Source organism: Metopolophium dirhodum, chromosome 1 (assembly GCF_019925205.1).
Source record: "Metopolophium dirhodum isolate CAU chromosome 1, ASM1992520v1, whole genome shotgun sequence".
Classification (NCBI taxonomy): domain Eukaryota; kingdom Metazoa; phylum Arthropoda; class Insecta; order Hemiptera; family Aphididae; genus Metopolophium; species Metopolophium dirhodum.
Window position 1 is genome coordinate 58,855,506 of NC_083560.1, and position 24,535 is coordinate 58,880,040.

The 24,535-nt window shown below is 30.8% G+C and overlaps 1 protein-coding gene across 1 annotated transcript in view; it reads right to left on the bottom strand.

Annotated features, from left to right (window-relative positions):
• Positions 1 to 17,567, bottom strand: part of LOC132934852 (scavenger receptor class B member 1-like) — a 92,133-nt gene extending 74,566 nt beyond the window's left edge. The window contains exon 1 of the mRNA XM_061001236.1: positions 16,793 to 17,567. Coding sequence (XP_060857219.1) covers positions 16,793 to 17,039 — 247 coding nt within the window. The 5' untranslated portion in view covers positions 17,040 to 17,567. The remainder of the gene's footprint in view (positions 1 to 16,792) is intronic.
• Between the last annotated feature and the right edge of the window lie 6,968 nt (positions 17,568 to 24,535).

Here is a 24,535-nt window from a genome sequence, read left to right on the forward strand (position 1 = left end):
TTTGAAAATTTTATCGAGTATAGAAAATGCAAATATTAACAACAAGTGAAAACTTCATGTAAATACGTTAGTTTTTTTAAAGTTACACCAAAAACTAAAATCGATTTTGTCAAAAACCGATTTAGCGTAAAAATGTACGGTTTTCCTTAATTTTTTTTTTTGTTTTTTTCGGCGTTTTTAAACACTAATGGGAATATTGGACCATATTTGGACCTCCTCAATACACCAACTAGAATCACTTTCCCATCAAACAAGAAACTGCAGTTGAAAATCGAACCATTATTTCGACTAATTCTCGTGTACAAAGACACAAAAAACAAAAAAATAAAAAATGCACACATCATTGTAGAATCAATACATTTATCGCCACGCTCAGAATCTACTAAAATAAATCAAAATTTGTTTGATTATACCATTTATACCTACTTAAGTATAGTATTTAAAAAAATTTTGAACGTGTCCTTTATAATAATATGTCTCTTCTTTAAAATAAATAATTTTATTACTTGATTATTACGGCATATTTCTGCTGATAAATGGTGAAATAATTAATGCAGTGATGTAATATTATAGTGTATTGTTACTTATCTAGTAACTATTTAGTGCGTTTACACTACTGACTATATTTCAAGACACCAACACGACAAGCCACCGCAGTGTAGGTATATAATATTATATTGTTTGTATTTTATTATGAACTTGAGGTAAAAAAGTAGTTTTTAATACAAAATTAATCAGTTTAATATATATTTATCAAAAAATGTGTTTAAAAAGTAAATCGTTGTGCATCATATACAAATTTTACATCGATTCATATTAAACACGTATTTTTATATTAGAAACAAATATTGTTTACTTACTGGTTTTGAAACCAAAATTGTAACTATTATGTATATAATCTTCTGTTTTAAAAATCAATTTATGTATTCAAATATTTTATTGTAATATTAATAATTAAATATACCGCACCTATGGCTTTGATATTATTAGCATTATTAGTGGTTAGTATACATGGAAATTACGGAATTAGTTATCTGTTGACCCTCACTAATAGTTTTGCATAAAATTGTTATGCAATACCTACCTGTTTTAATGTGCACCTAAAAACATAACTTACTGTTTAGGAAACTGCCTGCTATATAAATACAATAATTGTTGTAATCGTCCAAGCGTTAAAATGTGTAGCGAAGAACAATCATTCCATTACCTACTTAAGTTACGTTAACGTGGAAATGACGTTCGGTTTTCGACAAAGAACGAGACAATACGACATGTCAACATACTTTGGTAAATACCTTTGACGAATCTTCGACCTTTGTCGGTGAGAAACATATCGGTGCGGATATAGTTTTAGATGGACTTAACGATTATTGTTGACAAAATCAAAGAAACCGGATTCGAATCGAAGCATATTTCGGAAAATCGAATGATACGGATAATTATTGCAATATTTACGACTTTCAATTGAAAAATAGTGTTTATGCTGTTATTACCAATAAAAATATGATGTGGTATACTATTACATAATTGAAAATACATTCAAACTCGTAACAAAACACAATTCTTTACTAAACACAACGACGTGTGTCAAGGTGTTTTATTTTTTTCTATGATTGATTTCATGTTATATAAAGCGAGTCCGGCTCAGAATAATTAATCGTCGTTGGTTGACAATTTCACGAGACAAAGTCCGGAGACCAAACTGTGACCCCTGCAGCAAGATAGGCAACTCGCTATCGTATATATTTATTATTTGTTTGTTTTATAATCATCAAATATGTAATTTAATTTTCTGGTAAGACGATGCGTTTTACTTTCATATATTTCAGCGATTCGTGTCCCTGCTAGATATTTTCCGGTAATTTAATTCTACTCATACAAACTATAATATTATACTTGCTCTGTAAAGTCGATTTGTCTTTAAACCATACGAATAAATAAATAAGTAATTGTCCAGCTTGCGATGCCACAGCAACTGCAGTCATCATACAGTAATTACCACACATAGTGTTGATTGGATTAAAACAGGCACACAATATTATTATAATATACAGTCAGTATCATCTATAACGACGCCGGTTGTAACGACATATTATGGGTTATAACGACGTTATTTTCAAAGTCTCGGCAAAATTCTATGTACAAAATCAAATTTAGTCATAACGACATCAGGTGACAGCGACGTATTTTTTACGGTCCCCTGACCGTCATCGTTATAGATGATACTGACTGTATATGCAAATCAGTCCAAGTATAATGTCCCCCATGACCTTTGAAAATGTTTCCTCTCGGTCAGACGTACGAATGGACCTCATCATAGAACTGTGGTTATAATAAAACAAAACATGTACTTATACGCCTACTGTCGGTACAAACAAACCTTGATAAACACATCGTTTTCAGTAAACATCTGATTCACGTGAATTTCATCATACAACGCGTGCCAAAAATTTGATTTATCACATTTAGTAGTTAATAGTTATTAGATAGGTACATAATAATATAACTCGGTGTGACGTAAATCGTGTAGTTTTTCCAATATGATAAAAATTATATCCGAGGGCAAGTATACAACATGTGAAAACATTGTTAAAAAATAAAACAAAATGGCGCTTAGGTATATTATTTCATTGTGACATTTGATTTTAATTACCTTAATTTATTTTCTCGCTGTTCTCAGGAAATGAACGCGTGTTTAACCGTCCAAAAAGCATTGTCAGACAATAGCTTATAGTAATATTATTATTATTATCAAGATCGTAATCGGTTTTCTTTCAAGTGATGTTGTTGTCGCCGGTTTGTCCATCAAAATGTGCTTCGTTTGCTGACATCAATGTAAAATATAATAATAATATCATTGTCTATGGTTTGTAATTTGTGCACAATTTATTTATTTAATTACGAATGTTCGGAGCGCTGTGTGGTTTCTTTTCATTCGTATCACCAACAATGCATAATATTATAATAACGTGTTTCTTAAATATATTCAAAATTTGAATATATTTAAGAAACACAAATTTTTGAATTTCAAATAAATAATATTTGTGTGAACAAGACGGTATAACACTATACCTATACGGATATACATAATAATATTATGTAGGTAATATGTACCAGGTACATTGTACCCCTATGGCGGCGTTATCTGTAATTCTATAAGGAGGCTACGACATTCCGAATTTGTGTAAACCGTAAGACTTTTTAGCCTTCTAGGGCAGATACTTTAAAAACCTAAGCATAGTTAGGTACCATAAATAGGTATATTAAAAATACGTTAACGTTTTTATTGTTTTATTTGTTTAAAATATCAATTGCTCATTAATGTCAATCGTCAGGGTCGAGATATTTGTTAAAAAAAACGAGTATAACTAGGTATTTTATATCGACTTTCCGGTTCCTACAGACTTAATTTCCTGCGAAATGCATAGACATTTTAAACTATAGTAATGTGTTAAACGATAAACAATAGTTTTTGAGTCATAATAACCAATAGAGTAATGTATCAAGTAAAAGTTAAAATTTAGAAAATAATTGGTGACACTTGAAATAACTGACGATAGATCAATAGATGAAATTAACAATAAGATACCGACAAATGATATAATAAGGTGGTATACGTGTTTTCGATTATCTGGCGTTAGATTTAAGTAAGTCAACGGTGGGGGATAGACAACCTCAAGATTGCCCTCCGACTGCAGTCACGCCACTATCCCCTCCTCATTGGCTGTTTATACGATAAACGTATTATACGATCTTAATAATATGTGAATATTGGGAATTTGACATTGGTCCCCGGCACTTTGAAGAGGTCCCATTTCGGGAAACTTACGAAAAATCAACGCGGGAAACGGGTAAACTCGGGTAAGCCCCATCACCAAATAAATAATATAATAATCTTGGGTGCTGGGAACATTTCATAAAACGAAAACGCGCAAAGTACCACGCCGCAAGAAACGTAGGATTTGTTCATATCTCTTGTTCTATGTTAACGTATACAATTTACATAAGTAATATATACTCCAATTAGATATATTATTATAATAATATTACCAGTAACTATGTCCTCACCACAGACCTGCAAACAAACCTACATGACTAGTACACGTCGCGTCTTGTCGTTGTCAGTAGGTATCCTTTGAAAAAAAGAACGTAGACATGTAATATTTACAGTTGGTGTATTTTTTCATTCTTGGAAAAAAAAACTGTATTTTTTGTTTCAAACTGTTTTTTCTGTTTCAAAATAAATTGTTTGAGTTTTAAACAGTATATTAAAAAAAATTTAATTTAAATTTAATAATATGTAATTTATTTATATGCCAATATGCCGTGCACTAGTATAATATGTTTTACTGTTTATTGATTATTTATTTTAAATCTTGAAAGTATTTGAAATGTATTTTAAATATTTTATGTGGACATTATAATATTATGTAAAAAAATGTTAAAATTGGTAATTTATTCTATACATTAAAAAAAAATTAAAAAAATTAAAATAAAGGATGGTAGATTTATATAGATATAATTATTGAATACTTTCAAACTCATGTTTTAAACAAGTTTTTTAAAACATTGTATTTTTAACTTAACAACCATGATTATTTACTGCAATATACGTGAGTGTCTTATACGTTACTAATGAATCACCCCGTATACTAGGCACACATAATACATAATATAATATAAAATATATACTATAGTTTCGCTAACTTCACCTGGGGAAAAAATTGATCTATTATAAAATATGGCACCCTTCGCTCGGTGTATTTCGGTTTGAGTGTACATAAGGACTTCGCGTGATATAACTTAGATTGAAAATAGTGCATTCGTTTGCCCGCCTAAAGGTAACATACATATAGAATATAGATATAAAGCTCATTTGAATTGAAAAAAACAAACATACTTTGTAATATATTGAAAGTGGACCATAATATGACACTCTATTACAGATCTCGCTGAATCGATTGACGCAAATTTCATGAAAATCGGTCAAGTAGTTTTTGAGATTACCTCGAGCATACGTCCGAGTATAATACGACTTTACGTCTTTATATAATAAAATATAATAATATAATGACAATAAAATACAGATAGGTAATAATATTGCAGTATAGAAGCCGCTTATTAGGAACTCTTTTGGACCAAGGTGAAATGTGTCAATTAACCAATCGGTTTGTTCTTAGGCCGACCCTAGATATTTTGTTTCAATAACTCGATTGTATCAATTATCCATGTTCCCAATAAGCGACTTCTACTATGTAATATAAATATTAAATATTATAAGAACGGCCCATAACGTTTGTACCCATAGGTATTTTATATTATATAGCTACTACTCGTTATCTGCACACTGCGAGATGCGATAGCGTTTTGTATTCAATAAGCGTATTATTAGTATTATTTATTATTATATTATATTGCCGTGCGGTTTACCAGTGCACAGCGCGACTGCTAAATCGATTCTGAACAACGGGGCCCGCGAGGTCGCGTTTTACATATGGTAATAAAATATATATATATTATTATAGGTAGATATGCGACTTCTGCGCCAACTATTTTTACATTATTGTATGATGTACTTTATGATAAGATATTGTCGTCTCGTCAAAAATACTATTTTGAGAGTAACCTATTACGATTAAATTATTAGAGTACAGCAATAAAAGAACAAAACCAATTTTTTCTTTAATTCATTACACTATAAGAAATGAAAATCACGCACAAGAAAGCATGTTATATGTTAAATTTGATTTTAAAAATTAATAATATTTATTTTTGGAATTTAGCATCATGGAAAATAGTCGTCCGTCCGGTGACCGCTCCTCGGGTCCGGGGGGACAAGAAACTCGGTGCATTCTCGATGATGATATGATATGATATGATATGATATTCACGATATGGGTCTAAGTCCAAACGCTTTTAGACTTCATGGATACCTACATGGAAATATATCTCAAGTTCTTAGGTCTGTGGAGACCTGGACGGCCACGATACATGAAGACAGCTTCCTGGAAATGGCTCAGTACCTATAGGTGCATATATGTGCAGTATGCGATTTATTTTTACCACAGAGGATGACCACCTGCGGGGATCTACGCGTTTCAGATTAAACACGATACAGGTCAAAGTGGTGTAACGTGTAAGATATTTTTTTGAAACCGTTTGCATTTCTACTGCCCACCTTACGCTGTACATACGAATTTCGCTGTACCCACATTTAATATAATAGACCTACGTCAGAACGCAGACGAAAATTATATAGGTAATTTTCGAAATTAAATACGGGGCCGAATTGTTTACGCATGCAATTATTATTATTTTAATTATCATGATCCTCTGTACGGATGTCGGAATGTCTAATTGTATTTTATGATTTTAATTTTAACCAGACCGCACGTTCGTCATGGATAATCCCGGCTATAGTACCTAGGTATCTATCGTTTTAAGACGCGTGAAAATTTGTAATCGGTACCTAGGTAGATAATATTATATAATATAATCTAACGGCGCGCAATCATCGTTGGCTGTACAACCAGTAATAAGTATGGGTACCTATATACTTACATAGCTAAGTAACATAATATTATAGGTGTAATAAGTTAATAACGCGTATTATAAATTTACAAATTATAATCCTCACCGAGTCCTCGACTCTTAGCTATAGTTTTGTAGACAATTATTATTTAAGTCAGTGGTTATTCACATCAGTGGTCTCGACGTTCCCGTGGAGTACCTACCACATCATATTTACGATAAAAAAACATATAATAGTAACAAAACAACATAGTTATCTACCAACGTCCTTAACAATGAGCGAAGAGAGGAAGGTAATTTTGGGCGTAAGGGCGTATTTTCGCCCGTGTGAATCCCAGACGCGCAATCCGTTGATGCGAAAAAACAATAACGTTATTACATTATTATATTTATAAGCACTCGAATAGAGAATTCCTCATGCCCATAAAATGGTCAAAAACAGTCAAACTTTTTATAAATTGAATAATATTATATAGAAAATGCTAATAAACATTTGGTGAAACATTCAAATATCTACGGTTATATTATGCCTAGTTTTTAATTTTTAGCTAACCAAACCAAAAACAAAATCGATTTTGTCAAAAACTAGTTTTCCATAATAATAATTCCTATTTTCACTTAATTTTTTTGTTTCTCCCAACACTTTTTTAAAAAAAAAACTACTGAGAATTTCTTACATTTGACCCTCCTTCCCCTAAATATTACTTTATCTCCAGAAAAGACGCTGATGTATAAAAATCGAAGCATTTTAATTTTTTACTTGTCCTTATAGGTGAAATATTGGAGAAACAAAAAACAAATTAAATAAAAACCACAAATCATTATTTATTAAATCAATACATTCATCACTCCGTTCAAAATCTAAAATTCAAAGGAAGGCTAATCGTATGAAATTAATACAGACTGGACAAAATTAAAATAAAAGTTGTATTTTAATGACTATTATTTTTATGTTTAAAAATGTGATTTTTTTTTATCATCAAATATTTTTTTTTTATCACTATATTGTATCAAAAAATGATAGCTTTATTTTTTTTAACCTGACCTTGTGTCTTCAACTTTAAATTTATTTATTTTCGAATAAAATTTACAAAATAATACACTATAATATTATGTATCTATATCACTACCTAGTAGACGTTTGTTAATAATTTATTATTTCGTCGCAATTATTATATTATTGGTATATTATACTTCAGACAGGGCTCTCAATCATCAGCACGTTCCTATAATCAATATAGATGTGTACAGATGTATAATCACCCTCTATCATAACGATGATATCAATAAATTATAAATTGTAATAATGTAGGTAACTATATCTACGTTCAATATTTATAACACCAATTAAATGTATTGTACATCGACCGTATACGCGTATTTCACGCATTATAACAGCAAAAAATGTTCAGGTAATATCATTATTATACACATAGTAGATACGCGTTAAAAAAAAAAATTTGTTATTTTTTTCATGCATAATCAATTGCGCAACACAACAATAAAACACACAATATACCAAGCAACTATAAGTTGCATGCAATTTATATTTTCATTATATTGTAAATTACCTTTATACCTATGTCGATAGTTTTAATATCACGCGTATAATTTTTCATTCGTTTAATAAACCGAAACAAACTATAATTGTATAGCCCGTGCCCACATATTCACGTAGCACACGTCATATATTATTATTACAGGTTATACATTTATAATTCGTATTTCACACAATTATTCAGTTATCATGAGCGATATTTTACGTAAAAAATTTGAACGTTGGGGTGCCAGGGAACGACGTACTATATATTGTCTATAGCGTTACTCCTAAAGTCGTATCGAATTGTGCACTGTGTACCTACATCGTATAACATACTATAGGCACATCATTACATATTAGTATTTTAGGTACCTAAATACATTATAATATGTGATTTTAAGTTTTAGATTAACGTGACAATACAATAGGTATACATTATAGTATTCATTGAATTATTGTGAGTATCGATAAAATATGTATTTATTGAGGGAACGTGAGAGTAGTTACCTAAGCGTAAGATTATCCGGTCTACGTGCCATTTTATTCGTCCTAATTTGATTAGGTATATTAATTATTAAGCCATTACCAGTTATATTGATATTACGAGCTGTATTACTAAGATATGGCTAATCTATAAAAAATAAATTCAATTCATTTATACGCATATTTATTTAATTATATAAAATTGAATTATTTATATTGATTTTGTAGTAGGTAATAATCATTGCGAATGGTATAAATGTCTAGTGGACAATTGTTTCGTAATGTAATCTTCTCTGATGAAAATTAGTAACACATATATGCAATAACTTTATACGAGAATATTGATATATACTATGATTTATAGAAGTTCCTATAACAACTTAATATGGCTGGTAACTATTAAATCAGGAGTCTTCAACCAGACTTATTATTATTTGAGGCTCAGGAACACTGCATTATAATATAAGCATAGCCAAGGCTGTGCAAGTTAATGATTTTTTTTAACTCAGTTAAGTTAATATGCACTAATAACAAAAATTTAATATAACTCTAGGTTAACTCAGTTAAGTTAAAAGTTAATACACACTTTTTGTTAACTTTTTAAGTTAAAAAAAAGTTAATTTTTTTATAGAACGCTAGTGTACTTTTTCCACCCAAAACTAAATTATAGGATATAGTGTTAATACTTCATACAGTATTTTCATATACATTAGATTCGAATGATATAAATTTTTAACTTTAAAGAATTTACGATACATATTTTTTGACATGAAAACGAAATAGACTGAAATAGTGAAATATTATAAAATTAACTTAACTTACTTCTTAAAATGAAAAATTAACTCGTTAATTAATTAAGAAATTTAGTAAGTTATCAGTTAAGTTAATGAAAAGCCAAAAGTAACTAGTTAAGTTAAAAAGTTAAAATTAAATTAACTTTTTAACTTAACTTTAACTTTTTAACTCGTTAACGCCTAGCCTTGAGCATAGCACATTTTTAAAGCTCTACTTTGGAATTTTGTAACAAAACTAATTCCATTCGCATTTGTTTAATACAATATGTTTCGACTACGAATGGCCCTTGAGATTTAAAAAAAATAATAGTTTGCCCGCTTCCCAAAAACGTTGAAGACATCTGTATAAAGGTATTAAATCGCTAGTTGTAAGATCAAAGTTTTTTTGAATGAAAATAATATAAGAACTCTTAAAGTTAATCGATTTGAAAGTCAAATGGTACCTACTTGTAAATACAATATAATATATTATTATAAAATGCCATAGGGTATCCATTTAAAACAAATTAGTTATTCTTTTGTTTTTTTCTGCATTGAGAGTGTACGTTGGTATTTTATTTCACTATTGGAAGTCTACATCATATAATAATACATCGTATTAAATTGTTTTACAATATCATCTACAAGAATATGGGTAATATTGGTTATTAAGTTGTTTTCGTCGAATAAATATTTTGTCGTTTGTAAGAAATAAACAAATTATTAGATGTTAAATTCATTGAAATCGATTGTGCACGTGCGCCAAGTACACCTTTCGGTTTCTCGTACACAACGGACAACAAAAACTATTAAAAAGTAAAACTAATCGAGAGTGAACAAAATATTACACTATAATAAATACACATCGCTCATATACAGGTAAGTTAGGTTACGCATATTGGGAGGTGGGTTCGTATATTATAATATCTATACGTGCATAATATTATAACACGTCTTACACCGTTTGTATATAAAATCATTGAGTATAATATGTAAACTCAATGATAATATGTAGGTACATCGGTCGATCGGAAACAGTATATAATATATTATACCTATAACATTAACATAATAATCGAGAAAAAAATTAGGTCACACTGATTATGCGACGCTCGTGTATCTGTATAATAATTACTATTCGCGTGTGTACGGATATAATTAATATCCACCGAGGAAATATTGTTGTAGACCAATTATAATAATATGGTATACCTCTATACCAGCTGTAATATAATATATTATATACCTATATGTAGATGAATATTTTAAGAGATTTAATATTCATTGACGTATAATGTATTAGCTACTGTATTTATAATTAGCAATAACATTTCGGACGGCAAGGACTGCGCAGTATAGTATTGGTGTATTATATAATGTGGTATTATAAATAGTACAGAAATTATACAAGTAAAAGTATCGAAAACTCTGCATACTGGGTGTATATTTTAACAGTATATAAATATTCATTACCTCGACGTTTTTAAAACCGTTTTATTTTTTTACCTCGATTTTAATTTATTAGTTACGGAACAACATTTTGAAAAAAAAAATATGTTTTTATGAGAGCTATTATTTTGGTATAAAATAAAACTGGAATTTTCGAACTATAGTATTATACATTATTATAATATTCATTATATTTAAAATGTCGATGATCGGAGTTGAGTGCCTTAATATGGGTTCCCCGCAAAACGTTAGTCTTCTACACCACTCATCAAAACGATAAATACTATAAATTTCTACGGTTATTCGTTATAAAAAACAAAATCGATTTTGTCAAAAACTGGTTTTAGGTAAAAGTTCCAGTTTTTCATTATTAATTTTTTATTTTTCCTGATTGTTTTGAAAAATACTGGTAATTTTCAACTATGAACTCGAAAAAGTGCCAAGGCCAACTTACTATAGGTCCGATTTACTATCAGAAACCAGCCTCAAAATCGAAGATTTTTTTCTACTAATTTTCGTGTATATAAATATATACAATTTACATAATATTATCAATAGATATTATACACTATACAGACACAGATATTTAAAAAAACACTTATCATTGTAAAATCAATAAATTTACCACTCCACTCAAAATCTTAAGTTATAGGTAACGATACAATAATAGTAAAAAATGATTTTTCGTAATGAATTTAAAGTATTAAAAATACTTTCGAGAAAATTAGTGTTAACAGTAAAAAAAAAAAATCACTCTGTACATATTTTCCAACATAGTTTTATAATATATACTACGTTATTGACGGGCCCAGTATATTATAATATATTGGAGAGAAAAGGTTATACACATTTTTCTGAGAAAAAAAAAATTAAAATATTAACGACTATACCTAATATATAACGTTCTAAGGTACAATATGTTGCATATTATTATATAGAGTTGGAGTGATACTAATCACAGTGTCCCCCTGTTGTTCGGCCGGCGCACATAATATACAAATACGGTGGCCTGCCTTGAATGTGTCTACGGGACAAGCTATCCTTGCTCGATGTTCCGGTCTTGGCTATACATCGTTTGATAACTACTTCCCGACAGAAATTGTTTATATACCTACCTGGCTACCTCTAGTAATAATTGTACCATATCGATATTTTACAATTTTTCTGTGCGTTTTAAATTACCCGCGTGCACATAACATGTATACACACGGCACAGTAGTAATAATAATAATAATATTATACCTATATTATGGTCTCGCGGTTTCCGGCTCGATATGTGATTGTATCTCATAATATACCATTATAATATTACGGAATGCCGGTGACCTAAGCTTAGGTACAGATCGAAGTGCGCGATAGCCGACGACGATCGTATAATACGACATCGTCGAATAGTATGATAATAGTAATAGTAATAATAATGACGATAATAATATAAGTAGGCAGCTCTAAAATTCAAAACTATTCGGTCAGATTTTCCACGAGAGAATTAATAATAATGTTATTACATGATTTGTATCATCATTTATTATTAATTAAATACAGTGTAAATAAGGTAGGAAAATTTCCAATCACGCGTTATACGTGGGACTGAACCAAATTGTAACAATTTGTGCTTAATGTTATAATATCATTAAAATGCAGTTCTACGATGTAATGTAGGCCATATTATCATAAGCACCAATGAACAGCACAGTAACACACGCGTGTGTGTGTATGTGTGTGTGTGTGTATGTGTATGGTGTATGTTTGTGTATAGTGTTATCGCTGGTTGTTTTTTTCACACTGATCACAACAACAACAAAAACGTGAGAAAATAATATATGCTTGTGAGGCGATATCGTCTTAGACATTTCGATTATTTTTCTCAACTCTAGATCAAAAGGGCATCGACCTACTTATAGTTTTCGCTTTTATCGATTCAAACGTAATATATTAATTATTATTACATAAGACTGCGTAGTGCAGTTATTTTTAATTTAAAGATTTTAAACATCGGCAAATTTAACGTAGGTAAATATTTAATATTATTTTAAATAATGTTGTTTACCGAGTTGGTTATTAGGTACCATATATTATTAGAATATTTGGATTACTGATAAAAAAAAAAAGTTAAAAATCAAAAATTTGGCTAGCCAACTTTTGTGGTAAAGCCTACTTTGCACTCCTCTATCTGGTTACATATAACCTATAATCTTATTGGTCTGTTAGTATTTTGAGTTTGCGACCAACAATCAGAGTTTGCTAAGCCACAATATTGTATAAAAATTAGTATGGTTTTCTTTTGACTATACATTTTTAGTTATGATTAGACTAAACATTTCTATAGAAATTCATGATTTTAACATTGCTTGCAAGTTGCAAGTCTGGGCAAATTGAGTTAAGTTGATAGAAAAATTTTTAAAAAGTTTAAAGTTAATTGTTATCTTACAATTAACTTATGAACTTCAGTAAAGTTGTTTTTATTATAATAATTATTATTTTTTTTAATAATATAGTTTAAATTAATAAAAAGTAAACGTATATGTAATTAGCACCATCAGTTATAATAATGAATTGTATTATATGTTCATTTTTAAATCAACGTAACTTGGGTTTGATTAAAAGTAACTCGTTATGTTTTTAGTCCATATCAATAGAAATCAGTTAAGTTAACAATTAAGTTAATGAAAATTAAATTTGAAAAAGTTAATTAAAAAGTGAAAATTATTTAACTTTATCAGCTATTTAACTCGTTTATGCTCAGACTTTATTGCTTGTATACTACATTACTATATGCGTGTAATATGTATCAAATTCAATTTTAAGCCCTCGACCATAGACAATAGACTATTGTTATGTATACGCTCTTAACATTTAATTTCATAATAGTTTTTCATAGACCATTGCGTAACAATATTATATCATACACATATTATTCCAAAATAATATAAAATCTAAATAATTCATACAATATTTCGATTGTCAACATTATCATTTTTTAATAAATACGTAACCAATCACTGATATGAGTCGGAACTATAAAAAAATATTTCACCATGTCATTGGACTTTTTAATTTTATTTCATTATATGCATATTTTGAGCTCTAGATTACATAAAATCTATGAATGTACCAATTTTTCTAATACAAAGATATCTTATCAGTTTTTACGCGATGAAAATATTATAGTCTATACCTACAAACTACAATTATCAATTTAGGAAATCTTTCAAATTTTAAGATATGATCATAAATTGATATGTTATGTTATTTGGTGGACCTGTTTTTGCCCAAATATTCTTTTTTCTCCAAACTCAAAAAGAGGGATTTGGTTTTCGCGCATAGAAATATTATTCATTATAAACTAAAAAGACATTTTGGTCACCACTGTATTTTATTTTTATTGAAGATATTATTTACATTTGTAGTTTTTATAAGAAATTAATGCCAATATATAAGTGTAAACCATATAATTATTATTAGTTATTACTAATAAATGCAATGCAATTAAATTAAAATGAATATATTCAGAAAATTCAAACATAACATATGCCTATAATAATTTATTTATAGAATATTTTTAATACCTACATAATATTATTGTTTATCAAAGCTGTGCAGTCATATGAATTTTATAAACTGCATTTCGCAAACAGTGGTAACCAAAATGTGTTTTCGTTTATAATAGGTATGAATAACATCTCTATGGGTGAAAACTAGCTTAGAGAATCGCAAAAATCTTCTATGGCTAAACTCATGACTAAATTAACTGTTTTAGTCAAGACTATGACTAAATTTACGAACAAAACTTTTAAAGAATCGCCCTGCAGATAATTTTTTGATTTTGTGGCTTTGGGAGAAAACAAGCACGTCCGCCTAGAGATGAGATACTCTGCAACTGCTGGTAACGTTTGGCGAACATTCAGCGAATAATAAAGTAATATAAACGTTCGTTTTAAATTTTGCCAGAATGTAATTCACGTTAATACTATTCCATAATAGAATCATAATTTACGACAGAATTGATATTGATACTTCTTACATAATATACGAACGAGAATTAATTTATGTGAGTTGACGGCGAAGAAGCTATTAACATTTGAGCCTTATGCGTCCCGCTGCCCTCCCCCCACCAATGAACGAGAATTTGGAATTTGGAAGTTGCGTTACCAAAATAATACTTACAATAACCACCACTGATATATTTTGATCACTTGTTAGGTATATAATATAGTATAGGTATTCAATTTTTCTGCTACTACAATTCAAAATTTTGCGTCTGGTTCGTCTCGGGTAGAACTTTCAGGTGATTTACTATTATAGTTTTTGGAAACATTTTTCTAAATTTAATCTTATCAAAGATATCAATGATAATATCAATAATCTTTCATTGATTTCGTGCGTAGGTATTCGAGTTTTAGTATGTGGTAATATAGTACACATATACAATACCTACCATATACATATGGAACCTATAGTACCTATATAATAATATATGTATAATATTATGTGATTTATACCTTATCATGGTTTATATACATCACACAACATAGTATTATTATGCATGTATGCGGAACGTATTTTACATTCATACAATTAATTAGAACATCGAAGTTATAAATATAATAACTAATTCTCGTTCACATTTTGAATTTTTTTTTTAGTTGACGAAAACAGTTCAATCTTAATGTTATAAGGCCACGCCACGTAAGTAGGTACGCACAGTGAAAACATAAACCGCCAACAAGGACTAAAAAAAATAGTATACGTGTTTAGTGTTTATGTTAATTTATATTGTACCTACATATATCTACCATATTTATATACTTAATAATACAGTTGAGCGTAATGCCATATTAGATGTTTTTTGTAAGAAACCTGCTCCGTCACATATTGAGCTTCCGGTAAACCAGCTGTACATTTTACGAACCATTTTATCATGAATACACTATGCTCGGTGACACATATAATTTTATAAGATAATGATAATGTTATGCGTACATGGTTATTACTTATTTTATGGTTTTATCGGAAATCCAAACAGCGCGATCAAATTTTTATACGGTCGTTTTTGCGACATTATATTAGTGTAATATATTTTATCTATATTGTATGATCTATCTTACATTATATATCATAGTCACAGCGATCGTCAGGAACCAAAAAGCGATTTATTTTTACTACGACGTGATATGAAATCGAATTCAAATAGGTGTGGATTCGAAACATAATAATAATAGTTATAGGAATATAAAAACACAAATAACACAACGTGATGGCGATCTATAGACGTAGAGTTTTGTCGCCACCGTAAAGATAGATCATAATCTCCATGGATTTATACTGTGTTATAAACCTTGGTAACGTTTTTCAAGTTTCTGAGCACCAAAACAAAAAGAAGCAAAACAAGAAGCAAGCAGGGCAGCAGGGCGTATCGCAAAGATGCAGCCACGAGCTCACGTATAAGTACTAATAACTATTTTAATAATTTGTGCATGTAACAACTAGAACTACAGTACGGTAGTGTTGTTTTCGTTTGGGATCTTTAAAGACTAAACAGAATGGCTTACGGCAGCGAAAACATTTCAAAGATCGCAGCCATCGTTGTTCAAGTTGTGTAGGAAGTGGTCCTAAATCGGTGGCTTAGCCCCCCCCCCCCCAACCAAAAAAAAAAATCTATGAATTTGACGAGTATTTTTATGAATTTAATATCAGACCGATTTGGAAAATTAAATTTAAGTTGAACAAAATGTAAGCCCCCTCACCCTCCCCCACACAAAAAAAAAAAAATTCGACTAAAACTCCGACTATTGATTTCAGTCGTCAGATAGGTATCTGAAACATTGCAATAAACATTTCCACCGACAATCCAAGCGAGTGCTTTGACGATTCATATATTATAATATAATAATATACCATTATAGCATGACGCAATTTATTTAACGAAGTTTAGCATCCCTGCGATACGCCCATAATTGGTAGGTATATAATATATGCAACAACTACAGCAACAAGTCGAATGCTTTGTACTTACATGTAAGTCTTGTCCGAGGATCGGTGAGGCGGCCGTCGAACAGGTGCCGGCCAAGCACCGCAGCCGGGTCCAAGCTCTTTCGTCTGTTGGCCCCATAACTCTGACGCCGGGCCGCCGACGAACGCCTCCTGTGGTCAGCGGGCACGGCGCTATAGCTGGCCCGCCGGGCGTCGTTGTAGCTGGATCGCCGGCCGTCGCCTTTGGAAGACGCGTACGACAAACCAATCATGCTGAACAAGTTCTTCATGGTGACGACTCACGTGCGTTAAAGTCTCCGTGAATCTATTTTTTTTCGTCGGTCGTTCGACGTAATCTGCTGCACCTCGTCTTCACCGAACGAGACAGGATTCGCAGGGTACTACGACGGTATACGGCGGTGACGATGATAGCGATCGATAACGATCGATATTATATAACTCGGGAAGATAGATCATCGGCGCACAAGAGATATCTATATTATACAATAATAATAATAATCACAATTATGTTTACGGGTAACCGTTTTGAGTGTGGCCCGACGCACTGCAGCGAATACTGTCCACCGAAATCTCGATCGAAGACAGGATGGTTATATTATAGAAAATGTATAATAATATATTACACGATCCGTTGTTATATTATAGGTGATAACTGATAATATATTATAATTTATATTACATCAATAACCGTCGGTGGATGGCGCGTAGAGAACATATCATATCATAAACGCGCGTATGATTAATAACAATGTTAACGGCAGTAGGCCAGCAGGAATTGACGACTCACCGGACCGAGCAAACTCCCACTATTATCCGGTCGTCTGGGAACCCCTACTCGAAAAAATACGATAAAAAAATTTAAAAACCACGCACAGAAGAGATGTAACAAGTGTGCGCGCGCGTGTGTATGTTTTTTTTCTGTTCAATTTCACGAAGGTCTTGGACATCGGAGGTCGCGACCACGATCGTGGCAGAAAACCAGACCGCCGCCGCCGCCAGCGCGAGCGTTTCACAATCAAACCGCGTGCAACCGGATACGACCTAGGGGAGGTTACTCGGACGTGAGTCCGATGAGAACCGATGGATATTTTTCTGAACGTCCTTGGTAGGCCGCTGTTTGGCTCGGAACTTATTCTTCTCGAAAATCGCTTTGATGAGTATATACAAATTATGTAATATATATATATATATATATTATGTATATTCAAACGCCACGTACCATATGATTTCAAAACTTGTGTAACAAACGAAAAATCGATCCAATTCACGCGTGGTGATGATTAGCTGGTAAGTACGTGAGATATATAATGCGTCGATCATAAAATTGGACAAGAATAACGAAAAAAAATAATACGGCGCGTATTTATAATAAATAAATATTATTATAGTAGATACCTACCTACCTATACCAATATCACTGTTGTGCACGCACATCACGTCATGTCTGCTTGGTGTTTACTATGTTGTTGATGTAGGTAGGTTAAACGTGTTTTGATGTCGTTTCGTAAATACTCGTATCAATATAATAAACACTTTATTTTTCCGTGTGATCATTTTACTGGCGTGGATGCAGGCACGGATCCAGAACATTGCAAATCTGCTGTATTACAACACAAATTATACAAAATATTGATTACAAATGCAGTATTTATAGTATATTATTTTATAATTAATCGTAGTACCATGTAGTACGCAGTTATTTCTTGGGGGGAGGGGGAGGAGGGGGTGCTAGGTCTACTCCAGTGCGGAGGACCTACACGGAGGAGGTTAAATAATATTATCATACAGTTTTCGTGCAAATTGTTTTTAGGCCTCGTGGTTATGAATTACTATACTTATTATATAATAACACGGTATAGTTGACCTAGCTGCGGTCTGACATCAACTCCACCCACCGGACTCACGCTTAGACTTATAATATCTTTCAGCCAACGGAAAACAATATATAGGTAATATTGTGTCCCGGTCGAGTCGAAAAAGCGTTCAAAGTCTCGTACGCACTTTTGCATCAGTGTGCTATATTGTTATTGTTGATTGCATTGAATTACGTTAAATCTGGTTTTACACACTAACGGAATATTCCTACGTGTATATAATCCGATTTGACATTATTCAATTATATTCACTCGAATCGTGTCGAAGGTCTCTTTTTGCGGAATATAATATACATCCCACCGACCTACGTCGTGACGCCGACAGGTTTCATCCAACGCGGTTTCTTGAGCTCACGTCGAATTCGCTAATATAATAATTATTGTAGCAAAATAAACAAAGAAGCGTGTGGTTTACTATTCATTTATGCAATAGGTACGAAATTTGGCAGTGTCGCTAAAACGAGATGGACAAATTGAAACGTCAACCGTACAAAATATAAAATATAGTATCGCCTATATTATAATAATATAATTATTATGAATCTCACTTTTGAATCGAAAAATCTTCGTCGACGCACCGCAACGATCCAGCCGACGACTGCAAGGTTATTTTATATATTGGTACGTTTCGTGATTCAAGTATATAATATCATATTGTAGGTGCTGGTATATAATATATATATTAATATATTATATAATATAATGTATATTTTGTGAACAATCTGATTATTAAATAGCTGCTGGTAAAGGTCGGTACCTCCTGCAGTTGTTATACACTCGCAGTCATAGGTATAGGAGGTACGTACAGGTATAATATTATTACGATTCCTTGTAATAATAACTATTGTCCTCACGTACATGCGCGTGCTTTCAATCAACCAAGGAAATATTCAAATATCTCTACGAATTAGCCGATAGATATATTGTTGCATACCTACCCGTTGAATGTATATAATTATAGTCACTGCACACGGATAAAATGTGTAGGTAGGTATAATCTCTATACATATCATAATATTTATTATACATTTATAAGTTATAAAAAAAAAAATAATAATATTATAAAGTATTTTACGTAATATTCCAATACGTGAAGAGTTCTATAAGCCTCGAGTAAAACACTACGAAAATGCTACTGTTATCCTTCTCACTGCGTACACGACTATATAGGTAAGTAAGTATTATTATTATATTATACCTTATGGCATAATGCATAAGTCTTATTGTATATGGCGCGGACGCCATGGTGCACCTAATAATTATTAATAATATACGCACGGCTACTTGTTGATGCTAATTAACGCTATTTATAATCGACGCTTGTATACTATATTCTAATGACGGCTGTACACAACTGTGTTGCTAATGATTCTCAGGAATTTCTTTTATTTTATATTTTGACAGCAGTGTGACTTTGTAATTATTATTGTTTATATGTGATAATGTGGACGCGCGGTAGGTACGGACATCTATCATAATAACATTATTATATATTTTGACGATTCAGAATAATATTATTATTATTATATCAACGGTCACGTAGGTTTAGAGTACCTATATAATATACCGTCACCATTCATGACATAATATTTGAATATATCTTAATAGGTAGGTACTATCAAATTGATTGAGGACGGTCCGATGTGTAGAAAAATTTTACCCTATCGTAATCTATACAACTGCAATGAAAACTACTGACACAGCTAAACGTAACCAACACGTCGTATTATAGTCGTCCATCGAATGCGTTTGAAAGAGTGAAAAATTTAGGAAGTGGAAGAAAACGCGTATAGTCATAGGTACGGTTTTATCGATAACACGTGCAGTTTATAAAATATCGTACGCTCTAGACGATTTTAACATAATTTAATGCTCATTTTGCGGTCGACTGTATATAATATATCGTGTGACCGATACGCATAAGTATAATATTAACACACAAATATGCAATATCAATTATGTAGCCATATATGTACCAGGTACCTACGAAAAACTGTCTATTTTAATTACATAGATATGGTAATATGTATATATACCTATAGGTAATAAATAATAATAAGTAGGTATCACATATCTACAGCCAGGGCCGGATTAAGACTTTGGGAGCCCGGGGCGAACGATATATTTTGGAGCCTGACAAATTGATATTATAAGAACAATTATTAGTTTGAGCGTAGGTACTAGGTAGGTATAATATGATATTATGTGATACATATTGTATACATGGATAGAGTATAATGTATAATAATGTAATTACATTTTTAATTTCTGAAATATATTACATTACTATATTTTAATATTCGCCTCTAATTTTATAATATATATTATATAAAATCAGATAAATTCGTTGAACGGTATAGCTGATCACTTCTTTAAGAATACAGATAATATTAAGTATAATTTTTCATTTTAAACATTTCATTGATTGTTTTGCTCTCTGTTAAAAATATTTAAAATTTAATTAATTAGGTATCTACTTTATATTGTTAATGATTGAACACTGTAAATACATTATAATAAAATAAACGATAGGATAAATAGTATATTTTATTATAATATATAATAAAGTAATAACCGTTAAAATAACGATACATTTACGATGAAAGTCATATTAAATAATATAATTTGCTCTTGCATTTAACGGGCATGTGGTAAATTAAAATAAAATATTATTGAACTTATCGGTTAAATACCTAATTATTTTTCTAATTTCCTTTCTGTAAAGTCACTATGATTAGCACCTATAGTTATTATTTTACATGGTCAAAAGATATATCGTCTAAAATATATCAAAGTTCAATGATCAATGTCAATAATTTATAAGTAATAATATAGACACAGTTGTGGACTTGTGTTGTAACTAGTAATCTACAATTTATATTTTTTTTTTTTACTGGAAATTGTGCCTACCCTGTTGAAATTACTTATAGTAAAAATCGTATATTATAATAAAACAAAATAATTAATAATAGATAATATATACCTTACTTTTTATTCAGATAAAACACCGATGGCGAATTTTTAAAATCATAGTTGTTATAAAAGTATAGGTAAGGTCACTAACCAACTATAATATCAGGACTTAAGGAAATTAAAGATTAAAAAATTAGATTGTAACTATGTATACATAGACGCATAATATGAATTATGATTGTTTTTCTAGTACAACAGCACATCATTTAACTGGTTCTAATTGATTTCAAAACCATCTGAACATATTATATTATATTATTTATATTTTGATCCAGATGATTTCTTAAGGTATCTACTGACTACTGAGTGAACGAGTATGACAAACTATGGCTAACAGTTCTAGTAAACCTTGATCTTGGACAATATTAATATAGTTTTTAATTTGCTGTCCATTATTAAATCAATACAACATGTTACATACTACTACATACTTCCAAACAATAACAACACGTGTTTTAATATTTCAATGAACTATAAACGCTATGGTTACTATTTGTCCGTATTGTGTGCTTCATCACAGGAAAGGTTGAACGCTCTCGGACATTATATATAAGTACAGTGGCCGATCTGTGGGGCCTAAAAAGTGTTGTGCGGCATTCGTACATTATGTAATTTTTTCACATACGTTGTAAAAAAAAAAAAATTAAGAGCGATTTGTATGATAATTGTAATATTTTAATCACCATAATATGAGTGATTTTATTTTATTTTTTATATCGCGAACAATATGCGAACAACGCTGTATAAGTCACGTTAACTTGTATGTAGGAACTTAGAATTATTTATTAAGGTTTCTTGGGATGCATATTTAAACATCGTAATTAAAAAACAAGAAAAAAGTTAAATTTAAAATTTAGGGTTTTTGCCGCGTAAATGCACGTTTCAGACCACTGCGCGGCTGCGGAGTTTAAAACTATAGTACCCGACCATCGAAGCATATAAAACTATACGTTTAGTTCACATATGGCTCGATATACCCAACATGTACATAATAGTTATATGGTGTTAAATAATTTAATAGTTTATGTTATTTAGCTAACTGTTAACAGTAGTATGCATACTTAGGTATGTACGTACATATTAATATGCCATTTTATCATATTTATATACTTGGACCGTTGCTCGGGAGCCAATATACAATCACACGTAGGGGGCTACGCGTACATATTATAATATATAGGGTCAACGAAATCACGAACACGTTCTTATCGTTTGATTTGTTGTTTGTCCGTGACTCGATAACGTAGTTTCGGATTCCGACGACATTGTTATTATTATATCAATTTTTAGTTCAACATAAATCATTGTTTAGATGTAATCGCCGGACAGCGATCCCTACCTAGGTTTGTTGAGAAATAATTTATTATTACAATGTTACTGGTAAGTAGGTATATCGCTTTGTTTTAAATGCCAAAAATGATCAGATATGTAATCAAATATTTGCGGCAAGATTTATTTTTAAAAATATAGCGACATTGAGATATGGTCATATGGAACTATTTTTGCATTCTACTAAATTAATTAACACTGTAGTTTCCACAAGTTCAAAAAAAAAAAAAAAAATGGTAAAAACTAACTTTTGAATTTATTTATTATTGAATTTTAATATTTTTAAAGTTAAACATTTACAAACCATATAATATAATAGCGTTCAAGTGTTTACTTTTTACTTTCATGACTAACAAGTAACGACTAACGAGATTTCAGATTTGAAGGTAACAATAGTAGTAGTCATCGACCATCAGACAGTGCCAATTATTGTAATAAAATGCAATAATAACGTTTGCTATTTATATATTGATATTGTATTTATAAAAATAAACAATCACATAGAAATTCGAGTTCAAGCTCTAGATAAGGTACTACATTTTATCGCGGATTCATAAAAGAAGAAAAAACCAATTGACAGGTAATTAAATAGTTTGGCACTCGTGTCGATCGTGGTAAGTATATCTAAACTGCCGTAAAATTATAATTAATGAAGATTAATCTACACATTTTACACTCAACGCATTTGAAAAAAGATCTCGAGCGGTGCTTGCTAATCAACTGTATGATAACGCCTATTGCGTATTTATAAGCAATGCTATTATGAGAAATTTTTTTTGTTTTGTTAAATCGTTTAGATACGAGTAAATAGTTTTTTTCATCACGCCAAGTAGGGTACCTATATTATATTATTTTATAATACGTTGATTATTTTGTGTTAAAATATTAACTCTCGTATAATATAATATTAATTTTAGAGTCGATAAGCAAAATTATATACTCACCTACCTATTAAAATTAAAATAGATGGGTAGTCTAAAATTATACTTATATCGAGTTTTAAATCATAAAATTGATCGATTTTACTGCAGTTATAATTTTAAACAATCGTAAAAACAAAATTTGTAGTCAAGGTGTTCAAGATAATATTCGGACGTACAGTGGCGCATACATATAAACTTGCAAAAACTCGGTGTCCCTACTCCCTGTAAATATATAAGTGTGTGTGTGTGTGTGTGTGTGTGTGTGTGTGTGTGTGTGTGTGTGTGTGTGTGTGTGTGTGTGTGTGTGTGTGTGTGTGTGTGTGTGTGTGTGTGTGTGTGTATGTGTGTGTGTGTGCGAGGGGGGGCAGGGGTCCAAAAACATAAACACTATCATAATCAATAGTTGTATATGATTTAACATTTATAATTTAAACAGAAGAAACTGGAAACTACAACAGCATCGGAGGAACTTGAATGTAAGTATATAATATTATGTAAATGATAAATTCCAAACAACCAATTCTACCACAACGCAACCGCAGTATACAATTAATAAACACAGATGTATACCTATGGATTACAGCCATTACTCGACTCTCGAACGTTAACCTAACCGAAATTATTTGAAAACGGTACCTTCATTTTTTTTTCATCAAAAAACCAGAA